Source organism: Toxotes jaculatrix, chromosome 23 (genome assembly GCF_017976425.1).
Source record: "Toxotes jaculatrix isolate fToxJac2 chromosome 23, fToxJac2.pri, whole genome shotgun sequence".
NCBI classification, from domain to species: domain Eukaryota; kingdom Metazoa; phylum Chordata; class Actinopteri; family Toxotidae; genus Toxotes; species Toxotes jaculatrix.
Genome location: NC_054416.1, coordinates 3,293,132 through 3,319,280, shown reverse-complemented (window position 1 = coordinate 3,319,280; position 26,149 = coordinate 3,293,132). Strand labels below are relative to the sequence as shown.

Genomic DNA, 26,149 nt, shown 5'->3' with positions numbered 1-26,149 from the left:
GTGCAGCTTTCGTTTCCTTTTAACAATCACAGGAAGAGTCTGAGTCATATTAAGTTTTGTGTTCCTGACTATTCTGAACATTTTTTTTTAACTGCACCTACTTACTTTTATCTGGAGCTGCACAACGAAAAAACAAAATTTTTAAAAAAAAAAGTGCTTTTCTTTTCATTTTGGCAAGTAAAGTTTACATTTCATGCACAAAAAAGCAAGCTCTCACATCGTAGGTAAAAGTGCCAACTTCATTTATTGCGAACTGCTGGGGTGTATGGACTTGAAATGACGACATGCTTGACTTTTAGCAATTTCTCATGATGTTTGTAGTGAACAATCTTTATTTCAGATGGTCACAGTAATGTTTGTGGCTAGATCAAATATCTTCTGAAGTGTGTGTGTGTGTGTTTTGCAGTAGTGGAGCATAGAGGCTGTTTTGAAGTGTTGTGTTTTCAACGCTAATCTGATCTTTCTAACTGGAGTGGTGTGATCTGTCACTGTGGTTAAAGGATTAACATGGAAGGTTTTATCTAACATTTCGGCTCAGCATGAAAGGAGCTGTAGGTGAGGAGGTTTTTGCACAGGCATCAGACAGGATTTTAAACGTCTTTAAAAGTTTGTATTACTCAGATGATCTCAGTGGACGCATCTGTGATTGATCCAAAATGCATTTGTGGCACTTGAATTGAAATTCTTCATTTTCAGCTGCTAACTTGACCTTTGACAGTTTTGTTCCAGCATTCAAAACAAGCTGGACGCACATCATCAAATGTGAACATTTCAACTATATATATTACAACATCTTGATTTAAGTAATGTCACTGAGTTTCATCCATAGGCACTGAGAGCTGCCCTGTGTGTCACTGCCGTGAGAGTTGCACAGTGGGATGTTTTCTGTTACTTTGTGATGGTGTAGCAGGTGACAGGTGTTGTTTCACGCAGTCATTCACTCCGTGTGTTAGTCAAGATTTATTGTGATCATTCAGATTTATGCCTGTTTGATAATGTGCACACAGCTGAATTCGGTCTGAGACAGTGAAGTGATCCAGTCCTGTCGCAGTTAAAAAGAAACTGACATGATTGCGGAGGCTGTGACACTGTGCTTAACAGTGCAGGGAGGAGCGTCATCACATACACTATTGCATTGCATTTTTCACATACAGCTCACAACATAACCCTGTTGGACGCCATGGGCTCAATGCTGTTAGAAACTTTTGCTAAGGTTTTCCTCTCATGGGGCAAGAAGTACTTCAGGATTTATTTTGCAATGACTGCAACAAAATATGACATGAGGTATTATTCAAACCGATATCAAGGTGTGGCTTTTTGTCATGATTTAAAAGAGACTGAACTGAAATTATGCCATTTTGTCATTGTGCTAAAATGAATATAAATATTATATATTAAAATATATTTGCTAACCAATACTGTGTTGCCTGAAATTGTTTTCTTTAGACTGTGTGGGCCTTCCATCTTGTCAAGCCACTGTTGATATGTTTTGAGTTTTAGGATGAATCCCCGACCAACTAGTCTGACTTGTTTTGTTAACTTCCTTTTTCTGAACATGATGATGGAAATATGCTGTACACTACAGTATTGTCCTAATAATGCATCAGAAGGTGAAGTAACACAGTTTGCTCCAACACTGCCTTTGTACACACACACACACAGGGTTTGTGAGTTATCAACAGAAGCTGGGGCACCTGTAGGATTTGTTTGTGTCAACTTTCAAGATTTCATTAGTTTATACTCCTACAGAAGAGCTTTGAGTTAACCCTTTCAAATTCAATTTACATGATTTTTCACTTTTTGGTGACCTAAACTATTTATTTATACATACTTTGGGCACTTCACTGCTTACTTTTGCACTTTCAGAGGATTTGAAAAAGATATTTAAATAAATAAATTTAAAAAAAAACAGGTGTGTCGTAAAACCTAGACAACAGTACGGTAGAGAACATGTCCACATAAGGACATTTTCATGGTAGGGATGAAAAGGTGCCTTTTCAGTTCATTTTATGTGGTTTTCACATGTTTACATAAAGTATGTTATTTTCATGAATGACTCCTTTGAACAATTTAACATACTAGTTACTTTGGCATTCACAGTTGGACCAATCAGTCTGTGATTACACCCACTTCCACTGGGTGTGGCATGAGACTATATAAACTCCAACCACCTGCCAGGGTACAGTACATGGTTACCAGTCACAAATATCGAATAGAGGACATGATTTAAGAGACCTCTGCATCATATAGAAAAAGGTAAGAACATTTAAATAATCTCTATAAGGATTTACAAACAACATACAGAAGTTTCAGTTACAGTAAAAAGATTTGTGCTATCATAATGAAATTTAACAAAAGTTACTGAACTTCATGAGCTGTAAATGGAGTCAGGAGAGTGACTCTAGATTCTGGCACTAAAAACCAAATTTGAACTGAAAAATGAAACATTGCCATAAAAACAGAAAAGGTTGAAAAAGTTGCTCTGAAAACAATCCGAGCTTTCAAAAAAGAATCTTATTTTATTTTCTATTTGGCTGTCGTGATATATTTTGTTCCTTTTGAGTTCCGATGCGTTGTGGTGAGAACCCCGCTTTGGTGAAACCTGAAAAACAGGTTTGAAGAACCACAGGACTGAACTGATAGTGGCTGAATGCTTTGTTAGGTTTAAACGAAACTGAAAATTTGAAACTGTGCAGTTCTTTGTTCCATTTGATCTTCATCAGAGATGAAGAGAGAGTAAATTCTTGGCACGATTCCCCGTCAAATACCTTTTGTAATGGAAATCTTTGGAAGCATCAGCACGATGCCAGTCAATCACGTTCAGTCTCAGATTTTTTTTTACATATCATAGTCTGCTAGGATGGGGCTCATTTTACGCCACCTGCTTTGTATACTGCTGGGTATTTTCATTTGTGCATCATGTTTTATTAACTGATCTGTTCTGTATTTAAATCATAGTCTACAATGGTTCTGATTTTTAACATTCCTTTACCTACAGGAAACTGAAAGTCAGAGATGGCAAATGGACCAGGATTGTCCATGGCTAAGGGTGGGGAAATTTACGTAGGGACTGAAATCAGAGATTCCGTCTCCCTGTTGAATGTTCTCTATGCAAATCAGTTTGAAAGAGAGTCTTCTAATCCAGAAGATCTTAAGCAGACAGAGGAAAACTTTTACAGAGGGGCCCCACCCACATGGCTAAACTTTCACATTAGTGAACAGGCAGAGTCAAAGGGCACTGGAACTCCTTTTATTAAACGAGACGGATGCACTAAACTTGTGGAACAAATTAACAAAAGCAGAAAACGCCCTGGAATACACACTGTTAAACTGTTCCACCAGCCAGGATGTGGGGGAACCACACTGGCCATGCAGGTGTTGTGGGACTTACGGAAATCATTCAGGTGTGCCGTTCTAACAGACTCAACTTCAGACATCACACATGTTGCAAAGGAGGTGGTCAACCTCTTCACCGCAGGGAGTCGAGGCTACCAGAACACTGTGCTGCTGTTACTGAGCAGTGAGCAGATTTTGGAAAATCTGCAGGAAAGCATCATGAAGACAATTGCTGAACAGAAGATAAAAATCCATATGACTGTGGCGATTTTACTCAGCTGTGTGAGAAAAGAGGAAGTTGGAGAGAGTGACAGTGAAGCCCTAAAAAGTGACCGTGCGGGCCTAAAAAGTGACCTTGAGGTCCAAAAAAGTGACAGTGTGGTCCTAAAAAGACAACTCTCTGACACAGAGGAGGAAAAATTTAATGAGAAAAGGGAAGAGCTGAGCAGAAGGTTTAGTGATAAATATGAACAATTTCATGGCTTTAACATCATGCAAACTAATTTCTCTCAAGCCTACGTTAAAGATGCATGCTCAGAGTTCAGAAAAGCAAATACACCACTGAAGACTCAGCTTGCTGCCTTCCTATCCCTGCTGAATGCCTATGTACCAGGTTCATATCTCCTGGAGTCTCAGTGCCTGAACTTCCTCAGACATGATGAGGACAGACTGGAGCCATTTAGTCATCTCATCGTCATCTTCCAACCGGATGAAACATCTGAAAGAAGAGTCGCCATGGCTCATCCAATGATAGCACAGGCATGTACTGAACTGATGGCAGAGGCAGGTGTGACCAGAAGTGGCACAGCAAGAAACCTTTTGACCTGTTTGTGCAAAGATGAGGTTCCTCCATGTTTGATTGGCTTTGTCAAAGACATGTTAACCAAAAGAGAAATGAAAAGAGAAGAGAATCCAGTCAAAAGCAAAGACAGTAAAGAGGAAAAAGAAATGTTTTCTAGACTGATTCTAGATATTCAAAAAAAGGAGGAAGAAGAAGCCCAGAGTGCATCAGTTTTAGAGATGGCATCAGAGAAATTTCAGCAGAATCCATTTTTTCCACAAGCCCTTGCTCGTGTTTATTACATAGAAGTAAAAGACTACAACCAAGCAGAGAAATGGGCAGAAGAGGCAAAAAAAAGAGATCCTCAAAATTCTTTTGTTGCTGATACACTGGGCCAAGTCCATAAGTACCATCTGAAAAAGCTGGAGAGCGGACCAAGAGAAATTTTGCAGCTGGCCACAAAGGCCATTGAAGCTTTCAAACATGAAGAACAACTTGCTGAAAAGGAATGTGGACCAGACATGAAAGGTGTTGGCATGAGGAAAGTCTCACATGTTTTTAACACCAGCGGGAAGTTTGGTTACCTGCAGGTTTGTTATATTCTGTATGACCGTCTTGTCAATCAGAACAACACCTGGAAAAGAGTTCTCACAAAGGAGGAGTCCACACACTTTGTCCAGGACTTTCTCAGAGAAAATGAACTCCTCGGATTTCAAGATCTAATAAACAGCCTCAGAGACGACGTTGAAAGAAAATGTGCATTTTTTGATAAATTCCTGACTTACTCAAAGCCTGACATGAAGAAAAAGGATGTCTGCAACATGTCAGAATGCTACAGGAAGTATGTTGGAGACTCTCCACCCTCACACATTAAAGAAAAATGTGCTGGTCTCATGCAGAAGCTTAAACAGAACCTGGCTGAGACCTCTGCTGGAGTACTCTCATGTCTTGACAGAGAATACACTAAATCAGAGCTTAAAGAAATAACTACATGGTGGGAAGAAATCTACTCAAGCAAAGATTCATTAACAGCTCTGACCAACTACATTCTTGCCCATATCATGTTATTAAATGCAGAAGTACAGTTTCATTCCAAACTAAAGTATCTAACTGCGTTTAAAAGGAAGTTGCCCCTGAGTCCAAACGACACACCTGAGGCCCACATGTTAGCCCTCATGTTATACTGGCCTACAGACAGCAAAAAAAAATGTGACTTTGACCTCAGCAAGTTAGTCCAGGATATGCGCCGCTCTTATGAACAGGCATATGAGACATACTTTCGATCGAGGTACCTTCGCCCTCTGTTTTTCATTGGAAAAGGTCAAGATCTGAACAGAATTGTTCACAGAAAAGTCCTCGAGGGATTGTTTCTTGATCAAGAGAAGGAGGAAATAAACGATAAGAGCAACTGGAACAATGAGAAGATTTTCCAAGATCCCAAGGTTCAAGAACGCCTTCTCAGAGTTGAAGGGGTGATACAAAACTACACAGTGTATGCTACGGTTGGAGGCACAGAGATTGCGGTGGATGCAAACCTGCGAAACAGCCTCTGGAAACCACGTTCAGTTTCCTTTTACCTTGGGTTTACCATCAGAGGGCCTGTAGCCTTTGGCATCCAGACCAAAGCTGCATAAAAAGGTAAGAAGGATGACAGACTATAACTTAAGCATAATTAAATCCCTAACTTTAAAAAATGTCTCAGGCTTGAGTGTAATTAGTTTTTCTTCAGTATTGTTCCCCTCTGATTGAACTTGTTCTGTTCTGTTCGGTTCTTCATGAACATACAGAACAGTGTTACAAGTACAATGTATAACAACTGACATAAATGTTGAACACTTAGTCACATCAGTACTTGTTGTGCCCCTGTAATTTTTTGTAATTTTTTTTTAGCATGAAGCATGGAACATTACAACATTTGAAAAGGTCAGTGTTTTTTCATTTTAAGACTATGACTGTGCACTCACATTAATTAATTAAAAGACACACCATGCAAAAAAATAAATTCATTAAAAAGATGTTTGCTCATGTTTTTGCAGAATCCTGTCGACAAACAACCAACAGACATCAGTTACTGTATTTTTGCATTTTTACATTTTGTGTATTCTGTATTTTTTTTTTTCTGTTAATGTTTAACATTTTTTAATGTTACTATTTTAGACTGTAAGTGTCTTTATCTATGGTGATGCTCACTGTTGGATCCTTTAGTATGAAATGTGCTTTATAAATAATGTTCCTGGTTTCTTGGGCAAGCAAATAACTGGGTAAATTAAGATAGATGTTAAATATATTGCTGGCAAGCGATGTGTAACATCTGTGTCACGTGCAGTTTTGGAAATAAGGAGGGTGAAACGTGAAAATGTCACAGGTCTTTATTGGTTTATCTGAGCCATCAGCTCCTCCAGCTGTGGCCGTGCCTTGAACCGCGCTTTGTAATCAGCCTCCGTGTGCTGAGAGGGAGAGAGGGAGGAGAGAGGTGAGGAGGTTACTACTGAAACACTAAAACACTGAGTTACGATACATTTTCATAAAATGATTTTCCTGTTGCATTACACTGGTGTTTTTAATACACTACAAGGCCATACGTATGTGGATACACCTGTCTTTCATGATTTAGTGCAACATGCACAAATATTGAAATGGTTCTTTGTTCCTTCCCAGAATGGTACAGGATGTTATAGCAGCCAATTAGTGCACATGGTTCTGAATGGAGATGCTCAGAAATCGTTTCAGTGTCCACATACATTTGACCATTTAGTGTAACTAACTGACCAACAACCTAAATTAATGGAAGGGATTTCCAAAACTATTTAGAAATGTTTCACATCTTTTTCTGGTCTGGAAAAAAAATTCAAGTTACAACATCAAAATAAAAGTGATAAAAAATAAATAATGATAATAAAAGAAGCCATTTTCATTCTAACTCACCTCCTTCACAGAAAGCTGGACTCCCTCTGGTTGGTTCTTTAAAAGAACGTCCATGAAGACGGGACACAGTGTGGTGTTCAGGCTTTTCAACTAGACAAACAAATATCATAGTTAATAAAGTCCGGTCATTGTCAAGTGTTCCTCAGGAAACTAAACAAAGCATGAAGTGACAGACTCAGGTTTACCTGGACGACTCGCTCGTGGGTCTTCAGGACAGCATCAGTGTACAGTTTGGTGCCTTGCTCCGGCATTAGCATGACCTCTGTGGTCACGGTTGGTAAAGCATAGCTGCATGTGAAAAAACAGTGGTTTAAAAATAAATTATCATTTACGAATAGAAATTATGCATTTATAGTATTCTACTATACTGCAGAGATGGCACATTAAAGACTTTTTAGATTTTTAGGTTTTAGATTCTACTTTGTATCTGGAAACATTTTACTGGATGATGTGTGTCCATGTAGTTAAACTGTGTTATGGGACAGTTTTTATTTCTTTCTTTCTTTTTCTTAATTTTTTTGTTCTTTTACATACGTATATCCTGTTCATATTTTTATCTTTATATTTTTTTTAACTTTTCTTATTGTAATTAATACACAAGAACCTTAAAGGGAAGTGCCACTGTAATTTCGTTGGACATTGTTATTCTGTTCTATTCTATGAAATAAATTGAGTGTAAGTGATCAACAGTGTGTGGAATTTCTTGATGCTGCACCGGTCAGGTATTCACAGATACTGATTATATTTTCTGATCTGTTTAAAACATTTCATATGTGAACAAAAACTAAATCAATCTAAGTTTTGATCTTAGATGAACAAAGTATTTCAGAATTTCCAGTAAACCAAAAACAAAATGTCCTTGTACTTAACATGAATTGAAGGACACTCCCTGGATCATCCTACAGAAATCCAACCTTTTGCTCTTTACTCTGAGCTACCACGGATTCTCAGATGTTATTTTTAAAATAAATTCCACTCCAAACCCATGCAAACATATCTTAACCAAAAGCTACTGGTCTAAAATCTCAGAGCTTTCTGTCACGTCTTTCTAAGTCTCCTCACCACAGTGCCACTCTGATGCTGAGCCTGTTGCAGAGGTGGTGGATGTACTGAGTGTAGCGCTCCACCACCGTCATGTCATAGCCCGACACTTTGACATTCAGAGTCCCGTACGCTATGTCCGTCGCTGCGACGAGCGGTTTCATCTGATGCTTGTCTTTCTTTTTCCTTTGCTACAAACAACAAGCAAACATGAACCAAACTTTATGACTTCCATGTACAAGGTTATTTATTGAATTATTGTCATCTCAAATCTTAAAAGCAGAAGTTTTGAGTGGGCTCTTATTAGTTTTTGTTGCTGTTATTTACGGTTTTATTTTCTGAATACTTATTCTGTCTTTGGAATCAAGGACAGTCAATTAGAATATTACTATTGTAATTTCCTTGTTTTTATGATTTGCAGCAGAAATAATTTACATTTTTCCAAAAATACAATCTAGTCTCAGAGACTTACCACTCTTCTTCTCAGAAGATGTCTCCAACTCCCAATCCCGTGGGTTGGCATGTCACGGTACTGTCTTTCATTTGCAGAAGCTGTGCCTGAAGGGAACAATTGTCCATTTAACTGTTCCCTTCATTGTTCAAGTTAAAATTAACAGGCTAGAGTTTGTCTGAAATTTACATTCAAAGGACAAGTCTTTCATTCATACAAGTCTTTCAGTACTCACCCCATGCAGGATGCTGGATGGACGGAATGGTCCTTTAAATACAACCACAGAGGTATCAGTCAGTAACGGTATTAGAAAGAGAGAGTGCATAGTCACCAGCACTGACCACAGTGATCTTGCCCTCTTTCAAAATCACAGCAGCACGACACAGAAAATGCCCCAAACTTTGATCACTAAAACCCAGCCGTGCAAAGCTTTTTAAATATAAAACTTTGAAGACTTACCTGCATAAGGTGAGCGCTTTGTTTAACACAGATGCCTGCTGTGTCAGAGACACCTGCATCTGGACGAAACAGGAAAACATCCGCTGTCACATTTACAACATAGGTTTCTCAATATTCCGGATTTGTCCGTGTAACACATTTGTGTTGGAGCTGAAACTATAACACACGGAGATAATGCGGTATTAAACCGTGACAGGGGCTAAAATGATTTAAACTACGAGCAACTTTGATCAGCGCTGTTTGACCTCTGCGGAAAAAACAAACATTTAGCGGCGAGAAAAATAAACTCACCTTTCGAAAGACGGGATTCATGGCGGCTCAGCCTCTCTCTGTCTGTATCCAACAAAAAACACACACTGTTGTGTTGCGATTCAGTGACTTATCTACATGTAATGCTAATAAATAAAAACCCAAACACACACGCACAGACTGCTGCTGCTGCTAACGCCGGAAGTACTCACAGGAAACCGATCCGTTCTCTATTACAGTCGTGGGTTAAACACGCCGGAACAAAGGTTCCGGGGACAGGAACCACACTCAGACCCAGCTGTGGCGAGTGTCTCAGACACCAAGACTAGCTGTAGCTGTAACTGCGTACATTTGTCTTTTTCACATTACAAAACACTGCACATTTCATCAGGCTTTATTTCCATGTATTAATTGTTTTAGTGTGGCCCTTCACAAAATCACTCAGAATAAAAATCAGCTTCCCACACTCAAGTATTTCAAGCCTTGTATAGCATTTTTTTTTTTGTAGTAAAGTGCAAAATTACACATCACCTGAAACTAATACTTTAAGAATAATGAATGAAGAGTGCATAGGAATATTTGACATTTTTTTAAAACAATGCATTAACTGCTTTTAAAGCACTATGAATTATGAAAAGCTGTAGCCTATGTAAACTCTTATTACACTGCATTTTTTTTTATAACATCATGCCAAGCAAACAAACTTTTCAAAGAGCCCATGCACACGCACATCCTCATTCTTTGGCTTGCAATGTTCATCTCTAGCTTGAATGAAACAATCATAACAATCCGCACACACAGGAGTAATTCAAGTAGATTGTTACTGGCCTGGTGTATTCGCTGAACTGTACCTCTTTTAGGTCCAAACTTTGGCCTGTTTACAAGTACTCTAATCGAAAAGGCTTTCTATGGTGATGGAAAACTGGGAAAGACCTCTCTCTGCCTCATAACTGTTATTCTACTGAAGATTCACATCAAAGTTCACAAAATAAATTAAATCAAATCTGTCAGTGCTGTAAAGTCAAATATCTCACATTCTGCGAAACTGTTACCAAAGTGGTAGAAAATCTGGCATCACAGAGGTTTTGCCAAATTCAGTCTGAAATGTTTGAGTCCTTCCAGCCACATTCTGTCGTTATACATTCACATTCATGTATGTACGTATACAGCAAATGTCTTCTAACTTAAAGCACCTTAATTAAGTTTAGCAGTATGCTACACAGGTTTAGCATGAGATTCACACTGGCAGATTCTCAGTGCACAGTTAGTTTTAAGTCCAGCTCAGTCAAAGCTCTGTCATCATCCAGTATGTCTCAGAATATTGTGGGAGGGTCGAGGCAAAGTGTGGAGTCCTGCTCTGTATGTGGGACATTCAAAGTGTAAATGTGTGCAGCACAAAACAGATGTCAAAACCGTAACATCTGTCGCAATCACCCTCAGTTAGGCATCAAAGTCAAAGTGCCTGAAGGGTCGAGAGATAGAGAGAGAGATGGATTCTTTATTCATCCCCCCCGTGGAAACTTAGTTGTCCAGTAGCTCACACAATCTGTATTAGCGACAAACAGCGATTTGTGTAAAAATATATGCAAACAAATCACGTCCTCCATTAAACCCCTCTCTCTTCATCATCCTCCTCTTCTCTATCCTCATCTTCCTCATCTTCTTCCTCTTCACTCTCTTCCTCCTCCTCCGGGCTGTAAAGATCATCGGCCAGCTCACTCTGGTTATGTCTCTCCTCCTCTTCTTCCTCCTCCTCATCTTCCTCCTCCTCCCCCTCACTCCTCATTTCTTCTTCGCTGCTGTCGTCGAGGTCGTCGTCGTCGTCATCTTCCTCTGCAGCCTCTTCCTCATTCTCCTCCTGCTCCTCCTCCTCCTCGAGATCTGAGAGATGACCTGATAAGTGGAAAAAAACTTTATAAATAAATAAAGTGACATTTGAAGATGATTAGATGAGAGAAAATTCCTTACACAGGGAATTAATGGCAGCAAGAATGTGACATGGTAGTTCTTCATCAAGGAATTTCCTCATTTCTTCTTCCATCATTGCGACAAGAACCTCTGTCTCCATGTCGACGTATTCTGGGTAGAACATGTTTTTTCTTAGCTGCCTACGGCACCTAAAATACACGCAAGCACAAACACGAAACCATTGATGAAGGCTTTCTTTGAACATCAAACTTTCAGCCCTGAATAAATACAAAAGCACTTACTGTTTTCCTGTTGTCCTGTATGCCTGAAATAGAGACAAAAACAGATGTTTGGGCCCTCGATTTATACAAAAAGCTGATTTTCAAACAGTGCTGAGCCGCGCGTCTCACCTCGATGAAGCGGAAAGGGTCATTTTCCTGCATGAGGCCTTCGATGCCACAGCGGACCTCCTGGAGACGGGCCTGGTCCTGGCAGATCCTGGAGATGTTCTTCTGAATTGTCGGCCCATTGGTGTCACAGTGAGCGCGTGTGCATTCTCGCAGTCTGCTGACAAAGCCGAGTACTTTCACCTTCATCTCCTCACCCAGCCTGGTCAAGCACTGCTCAGAGTCGTCCATAAACTTCTAGATGAAGGAAGTGATGAGGAGGAGGAAGCTGACAAGTTTTGGCTTAGCACAATTCAACATACATTTTCATTTTTCTGATGTCTCCTATTAAAACACATGACTACTCAGAGCATCTTAATGTTGCTGTCCATGGTGCTGAAGCTGTTTATGAGATGACTATGAGTCATTTTTTTGTATAAAGAATACATAAATACAAGATTATCACAAAAACAGACACGATAAAAGACTTGAATAACCATAATAAGAACCTAATAAAATATTTACCGGTTGTGAGGCTATAAAGTTTCCAGCAAGTTGCATTTTAAATAATAAATTATACAAATTCATTGGCTGAAAATTTATTTTATTTTTATATTGTAAACTATTTTTAATTCTTACCTTATTCTGTCTCTCCTTCTCCTTCTGCTCCTGGAGCTTTTTCTCTGCCATGCTGTACTTCCTTTCAACCCTATACAGCTGCTTATCCAGCGCACCCTGCGAGGTGAACATGAGGAGACAAGGTCTGAGTGAAAAAGACATCACAGTAGATTTTAAAATTAAGCAATAAATTACTCAGATGTTTCCAGAAAGATGTAATTTCTTATCAATTCGAAAAGAAATGGACAAAGCTTTGTGTCTCCAGCAAATTAGCTGGAAAATATGGGACTCTCAAAATTAAGCATGACCAGTTAATTTAATCCTTCATAATCACAGAAGAAAAGTCATCAGCCAAAACACTACAAACTTTTTGTGATTTGTCCACCATAAACATTTGAGGGCAATCAACCAGTGTGTGAAGGATCTTTCATTGTTCTGTGAGTCCATCTGGTTGCCAACACAGAGAAGTACTGCTAGAGAATTTTGTTGAAAGTGAAAAATGTAATATTATATAATAGGTTGGGCTGAAAAGGACAAGTTGAACTGAGTGGAAGCACAGGAAGTGGCTTTAACTCTCCCGTAGAAAGACCACAAAGTCATGTGGCTCTTCCATTCACACACAGCCATACAGACTAACAGCTAACACTATTCATTAGGATTCCAGACTCATCACAGGACTTTGTGTGAGCCAAACAATGAATAGGCAGTTAAACTGAATGGAGTAAGGTACAAAACTCCAAGCTCTGAGCTCAAAAACATCTATTTCAGAGTGTCGCCATCTAAAATGTGGAACATTCTGTGTTACAAAACTCATTTCAACATAATATTTCAGCTATTCTAACCAAAAATATGACTACATGAGATGTGGATGGGGTTCAAAACCAACACCCTGCCTTTAAATTTAATGACTGAACAACCCACACTCATGCTTTTCAGAGTTTCCTTCCATAGATGTGATTTCCTATCCTATGTTGCATAATAATATAAGCTGTGTGGAAACCATGATGGGAAGTGTACCTTGAGATCTTTCATTGTGTTTTTCAGGGTCTTCATGGTGTGTCCCGAGTGCTCTCCCTCTATGGTGCAGGCGTTGCACACACACACCTTGTCGTCCATGCAGTAGTATCTGGAGTTACAAATAAACCAAATAAAGAAGGTAGAAGTACAGTGCTGCACTTTTTTTATATTAAATATTTATCTTTTCAAAATATGAACACAGTACTGTGTGAGTGCCCATGCCTCCTACCTATATATCTCATCATGCTCTGGACACTTCCTCCTCCAGAAGTCATTTATCGGTTCTGTCAGCGGATGTTCACAGAACGCCGGTAGCTCCAGGTGTGGCTTTACATGCTCCTGGCACATAGACACCTCGCACTTCAGGCACGTCTTGACCGCAAACATTGACACAGCAGCAGCAGCAGCTTCCTGCTTATCATCTCCTTCCTGAGAAACAGAAGCAGCAGAAGACCTGCCCCCGGCAGCACTGACGCCTGATGCCTCAGTGGCGACGGAGGGGCAGTAGTCACACGGAACAGCAAACACACTCCTGGCTGGCTGTGCTGCCAGTGAAGACGACAGCAGTTCTCTGGATTTTAAAGCTGTAGCCGCTGAGGTGATAGCTCTGCGTCTGTGACGGTAGTCATCAGCAATATTGGCGAGTTTGAAATTTTTCTGAAAGTTTGTGCCACACCGGTGGCTGTCGCGGCACTCTGGGCAGCGGAGGCGGCCTCGCTCTGCTTGCCGCTTTAGGTGATCGAGGCAGGTCTTGCAGAAGTTGTGGCCACAAGGAAGCAAGTGGGGGTCACGGTACAAATCCAGACACACCGGGCAGGTAAGCTCCTCTTGCAGGACACTGGATTCTGACTGGGCCGAGGCCATGTCAGCACTATGAGGCCAGGGAGATGAGCTGGAGACAACTGGATGTCGTGGGAGATGAAAAAGTGATAAGAAAGATGAGGGTGGATAGAAGGGGATAAGGAAGTGTTGGAGATAAGATGTGAAAACAGTCAAGAGAGAGGGAGGCAGGTAGAAAAGGGAGAAGGGGAAGAGGGAAAGGAGGCTGCAGGTTTCCCTCTGTCGGTGTCAGCTTACTGAAAATTTAAAGAAAAAAGAAATAACAGAAATGCTGAAACGCTTAGTCCATTTCCAGTTTAAAGATGACAGTTATATTTTATGGTAAACAAACTACTGATTGCTATTTTCATCTGCATCTGACCTACATGTTTCAAAAGTGAATAAACTGAAAGTAAAATATACTGTAGCTTTAGGGCTCTGCGACAATCTCCCAAACCAAAGGTCATTTCGTCCTGCGTGTTGAAACCAGTCTCTACTCTCTCTAGAGGCTTTGACCTCAACATAACCGGCCAGCCTGCGCTGTGTTGTTTACATGAGACGAAAAAGTGGTGTCCCAGTTAGTCAGCACTGGTTTCCAGTCTTCCACCTGTCAGCCTCCCACATGACAAAAGGCCTGTACGGCTGCTCGGACAATGGTTACCCGTTAAAGATAAAACTATCTTATATAAACTATATTATTTAGCCCGTTTTTCCCCAGCGTCTGCACTAACTGTAGGTTAAAGGGTCAGCAAACAATTAGTTTACCTGCCTGCCTGTTAGCTTTACTAATCTCCCGAAGCAGTGATGTGCTAAAGCAAAAGAGGCTTTAAACAGTGCTTACCTTGATAATATACTGTTGGTGCGTTTATATCTTTGTCTTCGTACAAAGCTGAAACACTTGACTCCCAGAGCTGTAAAAGCTGTCCGTCAAAACAAGCCGAGGCTAAACGTCTCAAATCTCGGTGCTACCGCCGTGCTGGGGCTAACATGTTAACGGTACGACCGTTTAGCTCCGCTGCCTTTTTTTATTTTATTAGTATTATTCTTTCATTGCCACAGCGTCTGCAAACAGGTCCAGACGGCTTTAAGAGACAAAACACATACTCCAGTCAGCGGGCACGTACTGTCTCACCTGAAATTTTCGGCTTTTCGCAGAAAAGGACGAGCCGATACACACCTGCGCGGCGGACGCTCGGACGGCTAGCTGAGCCTGGTTGATGCGGGGAAAAGAATCCATTCACGGATCCTCGGAAATCCCGGTGTTCCGCAAAATTCGCCGCAAAAGCTTGACCCCCGAGGGTGCTGCAACATTAATGTTGTCACAGTTTCCAGTGTTGCTGTAAGCTGATGTTATCATTATTATTATTATTATCATCATTATTATTATTTGCCGAGATTGTATGTCCCACATTAAGAAATTAGAGTAATGTAAGTTGCGTTCTGTTCATTAATGCATCAGGATTAACAATCTAATGTCACATAAAAAATGTCTGGTTATAAGTGGAGATGTTTGTGTTAACTTAAGACTCCCAGTTGCAAATGTTTTATTTATTTTTTTTCATTTACTATTTTGCTTGGCAGAAGGTGTGTGGTGTGCGCTCGAGCAGGCGTGTCCGACATCCTGATGTCCCTTGGCGCTACGTTTGTCATTCTTAACTCCCAATTTAAATCTAATATTCCTGATAACTCACGGAGGCAGCAAACACAGCACACAAACAGTCCCACTGCAAGTTTAAATTTATTCCCAAAGAAGTTTCTTACATTACTTTCAATTACATTTTCACAACATATTTCTAAGAAAACAGTGATTCATGTTTGACATACACATACGTAATACATTTAAGGAACAAGATTTCAACCGACAACTCGTACAATAAAACTCCAAAGCCCAAAGCAATGCAAAATAAGAACATTTTAAGACAAAACAAATTCAGATTCAGACCTAATGCTAATATTACCTGTACTTCAATAAAACAAAATTCCAATTAACCAGCATTTTTCAACTGGATATTTTTTCGGTGTCCACCTGGTGTTATACCTAGACTATGACTATGATATAGTTAATGTTTGAAACTAAAGCTACCTAGTTAAGATACATTTTATCCCAGTTCAAAAGCATGAAAAGATGCATACATGATGTTCAAACCCAATGTTGTATAAACCCATCTATCTTCACAAAAAAAAAAGGATAATGCATAATATTCAAATAAACATATTTTGTGGAAAGTTTAAACATATCCCCACCACCATCTATTAAAACCTGACTTAACTTTGCATCTGAGTCATATACTACTGTATAAAGAATTAACTCAGTATTTCAGGAAACCTTGCAGTTATTTTTATATTTCTCTGTTCTGAAAGCAACTATTTTTAACACTATAAGCGTGGCTGTAGGGATGGCCATGGTGGTCTGTTGCTACACCACAATGGTCCAGACTGAAATACCAGAGTAAATGCTGGATGGACTGCCATAGTGTCAAACTAATTGTTGTGTCTCTATTACAGTCCCAAAGTGTTTACTGTCAGTCATTGTCCAGACATGTGAGAAACTCCCACACGGAAGACAACAGGGCCCTTAATGGTGAAGCCAAGATAGAAAAGCTTGGGGCTTCGTACTGGAGACTCCTGTTCAACTGAAGCTTTTATTCTCTTTTCTCCAACACGAACAATCACTTCCTGCTCTTCATGCTCCTGTGGCATGAGGGAGACTGGGAGAAGCATATCTTGGATTTCTGGTAGTTGCCACACTTCTCCACTGATCCACATGTCATTGATCCAGCCCAGTCTTTCATCATCTAGGGCAGCATCCACATTTCTCTCCACAATTGCATCCAATCTTGATTTGTGAATCCATTTGCTCAGTCCAGAGCCCTTTCCCAGGAAAAACAGAGGCAGAAGGTAACGGCCACGAAGGTACTTGGCATACTTGGCTCTGTCAAACGCTTTCTCCATGAATGTGACATACTGTTGCAGGTCGGGGTCAAACATGGGGCCATGATGCAGCTGTGCAGTGTCTCCTCTTGTTTCTTGTTCCTCATTACTGTCCTCATCCTCCCAAGTTTTGTCTTCTGACCCATCATCTTCTGTAGCCTTCTGTTCCACTTCTTCATCATTCTCTTCTTGCACCACTTGAGGCTGTTCCTCAGGCCAAAACAGCAGCAGAACCAAAAGACAAAACTCAGGGCCTCTACGTCTCTCTTCTGTGCCCAAAAATCTGCGAATTATTGCTTGGAGTTCTTCCAGTGGGGTGAGCTGAGGAGAATCAGGCATCTTGTTGCTCAAGATGATGTTGGAGAGGATGTATCTCTCTGCCATGTTCACATCATCAGCGTTTTCCTCATAGGTGGTTTTCAAAACATTTCGGATTTCCTCTAAATCAGACACTGTTTTCTCATCCTCCTTAAGCCCAGCATGTCTTCCCTTTGACGTGAAAAGGCCGTGATTCAGACAGTCGAGGAGGCCTGGAAAGCTGGTGGATTCAGCAGCTGTTCTTTCTGTGTAGTAGTTGTAACAGCTTGTAACATCATTCCAGAAGTAATGTGGCTCTGAGATTTTAACAGGTTTGGAGTAGGTTAAGTACCACTCAAAAAAGTCAAACTTGTGTCCAACTTCATCTTGGTATTTCCGGATTAAACTCCTGCGTTGCTCTGCCTTCAGTTTCTTCTCAAAGGCTATCTTTGCCACTTGAATGAAGCCAAAAAGGCTTCGATTGTTGAAGAAAACTGAAAAGCTGTCAGTACCTGCTGTGCCCTGCAGCTCTGGGTCCTCTTCATTCTCAGCTTTCCTCTCTTCATCTCTAAATGCTCTGAAGGCCTTTTCTGCCATGTTTAAGATATCACCCTCTTGCTGGGCTCTCTGCAAACCGTTCTTATAAACTTGCCCAAGAGTGTCAGCCACAAAAGAATTGCTGGGAGCTCTTTTAATGGCTTTCTTTGCCCAGTCTTCAGCTGCTTCATAGTCAGTGTGGCCTCTTGTAATGTAATAGAGACGGGAAATGGTTTGGGGGAAAATGGGGTTCTCTCTGAATTTATCTGACGCAGTTTTCAAGACAGAGACAGCATTGTGAAAATTCTCATGCTTCATTATATCCTCGATCAACCTTGAGAACTTGCTTTTTGCCATTTTTTCTCCCATTTCTCTCTTTGTCAGCAAATCTTTGATGAACTGGATCACATCTTGTTTGGCCTGATCTCCACAAAGTGAGATCATAAAGTTCTTCATTGTAGTACTCCTGAAAATACCTAAGTCAGCTAGTAGCTCCACAGCTCTCTGTGCACACTTTGTCTTAATCATACATACGTGGTCAGGGCGTGGATTGGATGTGCTGATTAAGTCGGTAAAGGGCTCCATTCTTTCTTCAAAGGGGGGGCCTCCATGGATGGGATCAGGTGGTCCAAGGATCTGTTGGCACTCAGACATCAGGAGGTAGGACTCAGGAACATACGACTTCAGCAGGGCCAAGAAAGAGAACAGTCGTGTGTTTGGGGAATCTGGGTTTTGCTGCACATACTGTGAAACATTTTCAGGAACTTCTTGTTCCTCCGCTGCCACCTCTTCACCACCAACCACATCAGACGCTTCATCTCTGACGCCAGGGGCCTCAGCTTCTGGTGTGCTGCGTTCCATGACGTGAAGCTTAGGCTTTAAAATGAAGATGATTCCTGATGACAGAACATATGCAACAAAAACAAAAGGTTTTCAAATACATAGAACTGAATAGAACTAAAATGAATATAATGACAAATCAGAATATTACATTTACAAGCAGAAACATTTCCAGGAATGTTTTCTTTTTAATTACAAATGTCCATTTAGATATTGTATAGATATGATTATATAGATTTTTTTTTTTTTGGAATGAGTTTTTTGAAATTCTTGTAATTAGTAATAGTTATAATTAAGTGAGAAGCATAAGCTTCAGTAAGATAGAAGTACATATTCTCTCTCTGATATTGCTCAAATCATGATCAGATTCAGATTCAGAAAAAAATAATGAAAAATGAACAACAAATGGTAATAAAAATCCTACCTTACCCTGTGGAGTTCCAGTCGGTGTGCGGATGAGCAAAGACCCTGAAGGTGTTAGTTATAAATATGTTGGAGCCACGCCTTCTGATTCTGGTGTCCTGGTAACGAGTGGTGAGTAAAGTCATGCCTCACAGGTGACTCCGAATACTGATGACAACAAATACATGATTGTTTGTGTGGGTAAAAAATACCTGCAATAGCTTGTGCTTAACAGACAAGATGCCTCTCGACTTACAGGTTGCGTTTACGCAGAAAAGAAAGTGAAGTCCTTCAAGTCAGTGGATAAGAAATGCCACACAAACCTGTACTTTACAATCCTGCCTTTCTTTGTGTTTAACCTTTCAATCAAAATCATCACTGTTGAGCTGCTCAGTTTATTATGAAAGTTTCTTAAGAAATAATTTAAATGCAAAACAGCATTTTCCTTTGTGCATAATCCTTCTAAATCTAAAAAGCTACAAAAAAATGTTTTTCATCCACACACTGACTACAACAAACCACAACCAACAGGCGATGAACTGATGAACAACTTCATATTAACTATGGGTTATGTATGTGTATGTGTATATGTGTAATGTGAAAGGTTCTTGTTCATCATGAGGAGCCCACTGAGAATCATCCCCCAGCTCGACTGAATTATATAGCATCTTTCTGCTCATTGTATTTGTTTTGCTACCCATGGCTTCTACTAATGGCTTCTGTATCCAAAATAAAGGAATTAATAAATCCATCAATCAATGACATTTAGAATAAGCACCATGAAAGACATGTAGCAAAACTGGTTTCATTGTTTGCAATTACTAATGTTTGTGTAACAGCAAAATGAAAGTAAATCCAGGTGTGACCAGTGGGCACAGCTCTCGTGATAATTTTTCAGTAAATGTCTGTACCTGTATTTCTGGTTCCATTGTGCTTCGCTTGTTTGACAGGCAACAATTGTTCTGTTTTGTTTTTTTTTCCAACTCGCCAGCTGATTTTCATTTTTGCCACACCTTAATTCTCCAGCCGTGCCTTAAACTGAAGGCATATATGCAAATGTTTCAAAGTAAAGATTCATTTTCTTTTCCTCCTTGTCACTTTCACAAAGACAGCTCTCTTGGGTTTCGTTTCCAAAGAAAAAAGATTCGTTTGAAGAGTTTAATACTAGACTTACATATTCTATGCATAATTTTTTATAGAATAGTAAACGTTTCATGAAATTAGCTTATTTGTTTTACAATTTTGTTTTTGCATTTCAGACCAAAAATCTCTAAACTACAGAGACATTCATTTCACATTTTAGATTTTTTACCTGCACAAGAGAAGGACAGAATCACAGAATCACAAAATAAGACTCAATAAATCACAAGACCTTCAGAAATAAAACAGTATAGAAACTAAAAAGAAAGAAAAACATTGTTTCTTTATCAGTATTGTGTTTAGCCATAATCAGCAGTGAAAACTATTTTTAGAAAGGTACAAATGTACCTCTGCCTCAGATAACACTGTATGCAAACCCACCTGACCACGTTGGATTTGCATACACGTACACTGATGGGTTGGGGTTCTTGACAGAATATATTTGGCTACAAGTGAACCGTAATGCATTTACACAATTTCCATCAGGATGAAGATAATAAGTGGCACTGTCATCATGGTAATCTAATAAATCACTTTTTACAGATCAATAAGATTTATTTCCAGATTAATTGTTACTACCTTGTTTATGCTGTTTGCTGTATGCAACAGACTGTTTCTGTGGCTCTAGGGTCAAAGGGAAGCATCCATATAAACACATTAATAAACCATAAAATCAGAAATTAGTTTCTTTCAAATTAAAAGTCTCATTTTTATCTTTTCAAGATTCATGATTGAGCTTCAGGAATAACAATAGCATGAAGTCCAAATTTATATTGAACATGAAAATCCTAAAGGTACAGTCTGCCTTGTGATCTCTGTATTTAATTTAAAAAAAGGTGTTAGAGAATCATAGAAAGTTTACAATTAATCAAGTATTCATTAGCTGTTATTAAGTAGAATGTTATGAATAAGTCCACTGAACATAAACAAAATACACCTGCAAGCAGACATGGTGTTAAAATGACTCTTTAATTCTCCAACAGTACAATTAAAGCCAACTTGAACTCCAGCACTTGTACTGAAATGATGTGGGCACCTCTGCCTAACAGTGTCCTGTGATGAGGGGAAAAAAAGAAGTGAATGCTGGTTGGATTTGCACATAATTAATGCACGTATTAAAGATATGATGTGTTAATATGAGACCTTTAGAGCTTTCTCTCTTCTCTGCTTTTTTATTCAGGCAGTGTCATGTTGAACTCAGCTGACACCTGCTGGTAGTCACCTTGTAAGATCAGGAAGTCTCACTCACCTGTCTCCTCAGCGACCTCCGACTGCTCCTGATGCTGGAAGACATTTTTCCAGCGGAAACTGAAATCAGTCACGTTGTGATGTCTCAGGCTTGCCTCCAACTGTGGGCACACACCGATGTTACAAACAACACAACTCTTTTTTTCTGTCACACTCTCCACTCGTACCTGCAGCCAAACCCCCAGAAATAACTCTTCCTCCCCATCTTTATAACATTAATGAGGTTGTAAATTATGCATGCATGCAGAAAATATACATATTACCTAATAAGTATTAATGTAAGTATTAAAATAAGTATTAAGGATTTTTTTTACCTTTTTCAGGAGTGCATCACTGACTGTGGAGTCAGTGAGATCCACATCTGAGTGCACCTTCATCCTTATGATCATCTTCTTTGCTTTGAAACCTGCAGCACACCATTACAGCAGACAGGGACTGATTTACAGACATTCAGTTACGTTTTGCCCAGGGCTTTGCCTCTCAGGCTACAAACAGGCTGCTCTACCTTAAAAATGGAGGTCACTGGTGCCTTTCTGGAAGCTGGGTGTTTGTTTGTATTGTGTTAATTTTGCATCTCAGAAACTCACCGCCCTGACAGACGAAGCTGCTCTTCTGGTTACACGGAGCTTCCACCCAGCGTCCCTGCTGTGACACTGCGACAGCAGCACAGTCTCCCCGATAAGGAGAATCTTTCAGCCAGTACCTGAAGGAGGTTTCTCTTCCATCCGACCACATCCAGGAGTCTTTGAACAGACCGATCCACACTTTGTTGGGATTCCAGAAAGAGCCTGACCACGTTTTGGTTAAACTGGCAATCTCTGAATTATCCGCCTCACTCCTTATAGAAGCCAAGTCATTGTGCTTACTTCTGCACAGGTCTTGACTGTTGGTCCAGCTTTCTTTATCTGAGTAATACACATACCTTTCCTGGCCATCCTGCCGACCTATAAAGACACACAGGGAGATGGCAACAAAAGTGAACTTCAGGACTTTCTTCTGCAAAGGAAGGAGAAATGAAAGTCTTGGGGAACTGTTGCTTGAAGTTATTAGCTCTGGGTAACATGAATGCCTGTAAAGTGTGCATGGGAATCCATCCCACAGTTATTGAGCTATTTGAGGACCAACTGACATTACCATCCATATAGCCACAACAATAGTTACCGTGGGTCATTCACTCACGTTCATTACACACAAAACCCTTGTTATCTCCACACGACATGTCGTTCCACGACTCTCTCTCTGACAGCTCTCCACACCATTCATCGCCCTCGACGTTGTTGGGTTCACCGTCGTTCCACTTGGTGAAGTCTGCTCTGCCGCTGCCATCAGACCACATCCACCTGTCAGTCCCTCCTTTGTGAAGCCCGATCCAGGTTTGTGCCACATGGCTGCCCAGCGCGTTGACCAGCTTGTTCATGTCATCCATGTTATTCACGGTGGCCAGGTCGGTGTACTTCACTCTGCAGAATCTCTGAGCCTCGAGCCAGGTCAGGGGGCCATTGATGAGGTGATTCTGCTGAGATGCTGCTGAGGGAATGGGAAACTGGTGAGATAACTGGAGGGGGTCAGGACAAGGTGATTAGGGAATGAGAGACAGGTGAGCAGGTGGCTCACACACAGTGATCCCTCAAAAGTAGAAAAAGGCAACCAACGGCCAAAAGTCTTCTGATTTTACTCAATTTTCGGCCCCATACTGTGTCAACAAATTATAAATTTTAAGAAGTCACAAAGTTTGTTTAATCAGATTTTTTAATGTCTTATTTCTCAAATGTAAAACAACTTGTTCTATCAACTGATATTGTTCTGATATTAAGAAATGGCGATATTTATTTCTACAACAACAGCTGATGCTTATTCAACCCAAAGAGGAGTAAAATTATTTCTTTGTTTCAGAGGTTGCAAAATTTTGAGAGAAGTGCAGCATCTGCATCAAACTCAAGCCCAAGGGATGACCTTTACTAATAATTTGTGTTTTAGAAGAGGAAATGTATGTAACACTTTACACTAATTTCCCATCTTTTCGTCATCGGTGAGAGTAATTTTTCATTAATGGGATATGTACTTAAGGAGGAGGAGTAGAGCCATATTCTGAGAAAAAATCAGAATTCTACTTTCCTTTTTTTCTCTATACAGGTACTTACTCAGCTGAGCAGTGATCATCTGACACAGAAGGAGAATCCCTGTTAACAAAAAAAATAATGTTAATAATTAAACTTTCATTTCATTACAACTATCAAAGTAAACGACATGAAAAAAATGCCTGTCCAGTAAATAATTAAATTTGCTGACCAGTGTAGGGGATGGTACTTTGTAGCCACAGCATTTATCTGTATGTTAGAAGAATAAAAGCATCTGAAACAAATAGCTTTCAATAATCAAATGCCTTAAGATCAAACACTTTCAGATTAATTACACAAGTTGTGAGGTCAGATTTAAATGAATACACATATTTTAAACGCATGCAGTCTCACCTCTCCTGTTGTTGAAAGCTTCTACAACCAACTCAGTGCAGGAGTGGTGCTGTGCTTGTATGTTGCGAGGACACATGGAAATTTTTGTCACTTTTTCATGTCATTTCATGCAAAACTGAAGAGGGAAACAGATTTGGTTACCAGTGGTCCTCTGACATCAGCTGGTTAAACAAGCTCATTTGGTTGCCCACCTCTGGGGTTGTGTTGTCTGTCAGCAGTGTTACTCAAGTCTTTCCCAGGCTTGTAGACCCACAGTGACACATCACACAAGAAGAGTCACAAAAGGAACTTATCATTTTTATTCACAGCCATTATTATGAACATGTTCATGTCAGGTTTCTGACACTGTGCGTGTGTGTGTGTGTGTTTTGTCCACTCCTCACACTTTCAAAGGGCTATTGAAGGGTTCAGGTTAGGATTAGGTTTAGGGTGAGGGGATATAGGAAATGAAATATATCAGTGAGTGTCCTCACAAAGATACATAACTGTTTACAACTATTACAACTTGACTTGGATTACTGTTATTTATTGACTAGAAATCCCATCTACTTTGTCATTATGTTTCCACAGAACTTGCTCATAAAAGATTTTATGTTACAAAAGATTTATATCTAATAACTACTACACTAAATTCTGTCAGGAAGATGCTTCACACACTCATGTGACAAAAAACAAAACAAAACAGTCATTGCAGTCATCAGACATGAAGAAATGAAATCTCTAAACTGCGTACTAATTCTCGGATCTTCCCTCTGGCCTCATTTAAAGGTAAACTCAGTTTGACTTTAGTTCCTCTGCACATGCATCTGCTGGAGAAAGACACAGCAGGTGAATCAGGATGAAACATGCATTTTGAAAAAGCTGAAAAATGAGAAATACACAACACTAGAATCACAAAGAATATATATTTAGAAACATAAGTTTTGCTCTTGTTCAGATCTGTACCTTTCTTTTGTGGCTGTGGAACTGCCTTTAAACTCCTCCAGATCAGCCTCACGTTGTTCGAGCCCTGCGAGTTCAGCGCTGCCTCCAGCTGAAAACACACAGAGACAGTGGAAGACAAAAGCCTTTCATTGTGGCGCTAACAGCTGAGCAGAAAAAAATAAAAGTATTTCACAGCTGATTACTTTACCTGCTGCGAGACTTCCTGTCTGATGACTGGATCTGTGAGGTCAGTGTCAGTCATCAGATTCATCTTCACTATAGTCCGTCTCTGTGAGGCTGGAAATTTACATTTATTGAAGCTGAAATTTAATTCGGTTTGTAAATAATTAGCATAAACTCAGGTGACAGTCGGGGTCGCACAGTTACCGTGTCTGAGGGTGGTGGACTCTGATGGTGGAGCTGGGGTCACTTCAGTTATTCCTGTCAGAAAGGGGAAAAGGAGATGGAGGGAAGGGAGTCAGTTGTGAAAAGAATGAAAATATCAATTAGAAATTAGGGGGATCTAATAGGAAACAACCAGCAGGTGGAGTTGTAGATCTACTAACTGCTGTCCTGCAGTGAACCTGCAGGATTCAGACATGCTGTTTATTGGCTCAGCAGTGCTCTCACTCAGTGAGTAAATGCTGATGGTTTTGGCATGAGGTAAATTACTGAGCTCCACAAAAATCTAACAGATGTATGTCAGTTTATCCCCTGTGTGTCCGTCCAGTTAAAGAAAGAACATGTCTGCAGCATTTGAGCTTACTCTGGCAGAGAAAGCTGAATTTGGTGCCACAGTTCCCGTCGTCCCAGCTCCCTTGTTGCATCTGAACACAAGCCTGAGTGTTGTTTTCGTTATTGGGCTGATTCTCCCCCCACCATCTGAAAGAGGAGTCGCTGCCGTCCGACCACCTCCAGGAGTCTCTGTGCAGGCCGATCCAGGCCTCCTGCACAGCTGTGACTCCCTGCAGTCGACTCCTCACCTCCTCGCTCTCAGCCGGACTCCTCACACTAACCAGATCTGTGTAGTGCTGCCTGCAGTAGCTCTGAGCCTCAAACCAGGTCTTCTCCTCAGTCACAAGCACATACTGATCCACTGCACCATCTGCATGGAGAAATAAAACAGGATAAACATTATTCATATCTTTTGGGGCTGGTCAGTTACACTGAAGTTTTGACTGTAGGGCAAATAGAAAAAGATACTTTGCACTTTGCAGAATTTCTCTTTTCACTAATTTTGCTGTTATAAATTTAGTTAAAAGTTATTGTACAGATGGAATTGGTGCTCTGTAAATGTAAGGTATGTTGAGTTTGACATGGCAAATTTAATCTCTCTCCAGTGTCAACTCAGATTTTATTAGCTACCAGC

The 26,149-nt window shown here is 40.2% G+C and overlaps 4 protein-coding genes across 7 annotated transcripts; 1 reads left to right on the top strand and 3 right to left on the bottom strand.

The window, feature by feature from the left end:
* Window positions 1-2,192: 2,192 nt before the first annotated feature.
* sb:cb1081 (sterile alpha motif domain-containing protein 9-like) lies at window positions 2,193-6,610 on the top strand. Of its 2 annotated transcripts, XM_041030869.1 has the most exons (5): window positions 2,193-2,256; window positions 2,999-3,643; window positions 3,707-5,755; window positions 6,008-6,040; window positions 6,154-6,610. In XM_041030869.1, the coding sequence occupies exons 2-3, from the start codon at window positions 3,016-3,018 to the stop codon at window positions 5,749-5,751; spliced, it is 2,673 nt and encodes an 890-aa protein (XP_040886803.1). In that variant the 5' UTR covers window positions 2,193-2,256; window positions 2,999-3,015; the 3' UTR covers window positions 5,752-5,755; window positions 6,008-6,040; window positions 6,154-6,610. The 2 variants fall into 2 exon arrangements, with proteins under 2 accessions (XP_040886803.1, XP_040886802.1); XM_041030868.1 differs by having other exon boundaries at window positions 2,999-5,755.
* mrpl48 (mitochondrial ribosomal protein L48) lies at window positions 6,473-9,457 on the bottom strand. Of its 2 annotated transcripts, none has more exons than XM_041030871.1 (8): window positions 9,285-9,457; window positions 8,994-9,052; window positions 8,770-8,801; window positions 8,556-8,641; window positions 8,105-8,274; window positions 7,228-7,330; window positions 7,024-7,132; window positions 6,473-6,878 (listed from the first exon to the last, which is right to left on the bottom strand). In XM_041030871.1, exons 1-7 carry the CDS (start codon window positions 9,303-9,305, stop codon window positions 7,034-7,036), a joined length of 570 nt encoding a protein of 189 aa, XP_040886805.1. In that variant the 5' UTR covers window positions 9,306-9,457; the 3' UTR covers window positions 6,473-6,878; window positions 7,024-7,033. The 2 variants fall into 2 exon arrangements, with proteins under 2 accessions (XP_040886805.1, XP_040886804.1); XM_041030870.1 differs by having other exon boundaries at window positions 6,473-6,564; window positions 7,043-7,132.
* A 179-nt stretch (window positions 9,458-9,636) lies between these two features.
* Window positions 9,637-15,358, bottom strand: zgc:92594 (uncharacterized protein LOC436996 homolog). 2 transcript variants are annotated; one of them, XM_041030757.1, is made up of 8 exons: window positions 14,832-15,358; window positions 13,401-14,247; window positions 13,172-13,280; window positions 12,176-12,271; window positions 11,561-11,794; window positions 11,453-11,475; window positions 11,211-11,359; window positions 9,637-11,135 (listed from the first exon to the last, which is right to left on the bottom strand). In XM_041030757.1, exons 2-8 carry the CDS (start codon window positions 14,033-14,035, stop codon window positions 10,849-10,851), a joined length of 1,533 nt encoding a protein of 510 aa, XP_040886691.1. In that variant the 5' UTR covers window positions 14,036-14,247; window positions 14,832-15,358; the 3' UTR covers window positions 9,637-10,848. The 2 variants fall into 2 exon arrangements, with proteins under 2 accessions (XP_040886691.1, XP_040886692.1); XM_041030758.1 differs by having other exon boundaries at window positions 13,401-14,073.
* A 357-nt stretch (window positions 15,359-15,715) lies between these two features.
* On the bottom strand, window positions 15,716-19,051 carry LOC121177546 (sterile alpha motif domain-containing protein 9-like). Its single transcript, XM_041031881.1, has 2 exons — window positions 19,025-19,051; window positions 15,716-18,651 (listed from the first exon to the last, which is right to left on the bottom strand). The coding sequence occupies exon 2, from the start codon at window positions 18,614-18,616 to the stop codon at window positions 16,517-16,519; it is 2,100 nt and encodes a 699-aa protein (XP_040887815.1). The 5' UTR covers window positions 18,617-18,651; window positions 19,025-19,051; the 3' UTR covers window positions 15,716-16,516.
* Window positions 19,052-26,149: the final 7,098 nt, after the last annotated feature.

What these genes read in the sequence shown, in the direction of transcription:
- sb:cb1081 (XM_041030868.1), top strand. Translation starts at nt 3,016, where the DNA reads ATGGCAAATGGACCAGGATTGTCCATGGCTAAGGGTGGGGAAATTTAC.
- mrpl48 (XM_041030870.1), bottom strand. Translation starts at nt 9,305, where the DNA reads ATGAATCCCGTCTTTCGAAAG. An exon ending in CCCACGAGCGAGTCGTCCAG is followed by an intron (nt 7,133 to 7,227) that starts GTAAACCTGAGT and finishes TTGTTTGTCTAG; the next exon opens with TTGAAAAGCCTGAACACCAC. An exon ending in TCCAGCTTTCTGTGAAGGAG is followed by an intron (nt 6,565 to 7,042) that starts GTGAGTTAGAAT and finishes TCTCCCTCTCAG; the next exon opens with CACACGGAGGCTGATTACAA.
- zgc:92594 (XM_041030757.1), bottom strand. Translation starts at nt 14,035, where the DNA reads ATGGCCTCGGCCCAGTCAGAATCCAGTGTCCTGCAAGAGGAGCTTACC. An exon ending in ACACAATGAAAGATCTCAAG is followed by an intron (nt 12,272 to 13,171) that starts GTACACTTCCCA and finishes TTCACCTCGCAG; the next exon opens with GGTGCGCTGGATAAGCAGCT. An exon ending in ACCCTTTCCGCTTCATCGAG is followed by an intron (nt 11,476 to 11,560) that starts GTGAGACGCGCG and finishes TCTCTATTTCAG; the next exon opens with GCATACAGGACAACAGGAAA.
- LOC121177546 (XM_041031881.1), bottom strand. Translation starts at nt 18,616, where the DNA reads ATGGAACGCAGCACACCAGAAGCTGAGGCCCCTGGCGTCAGAGATGAA.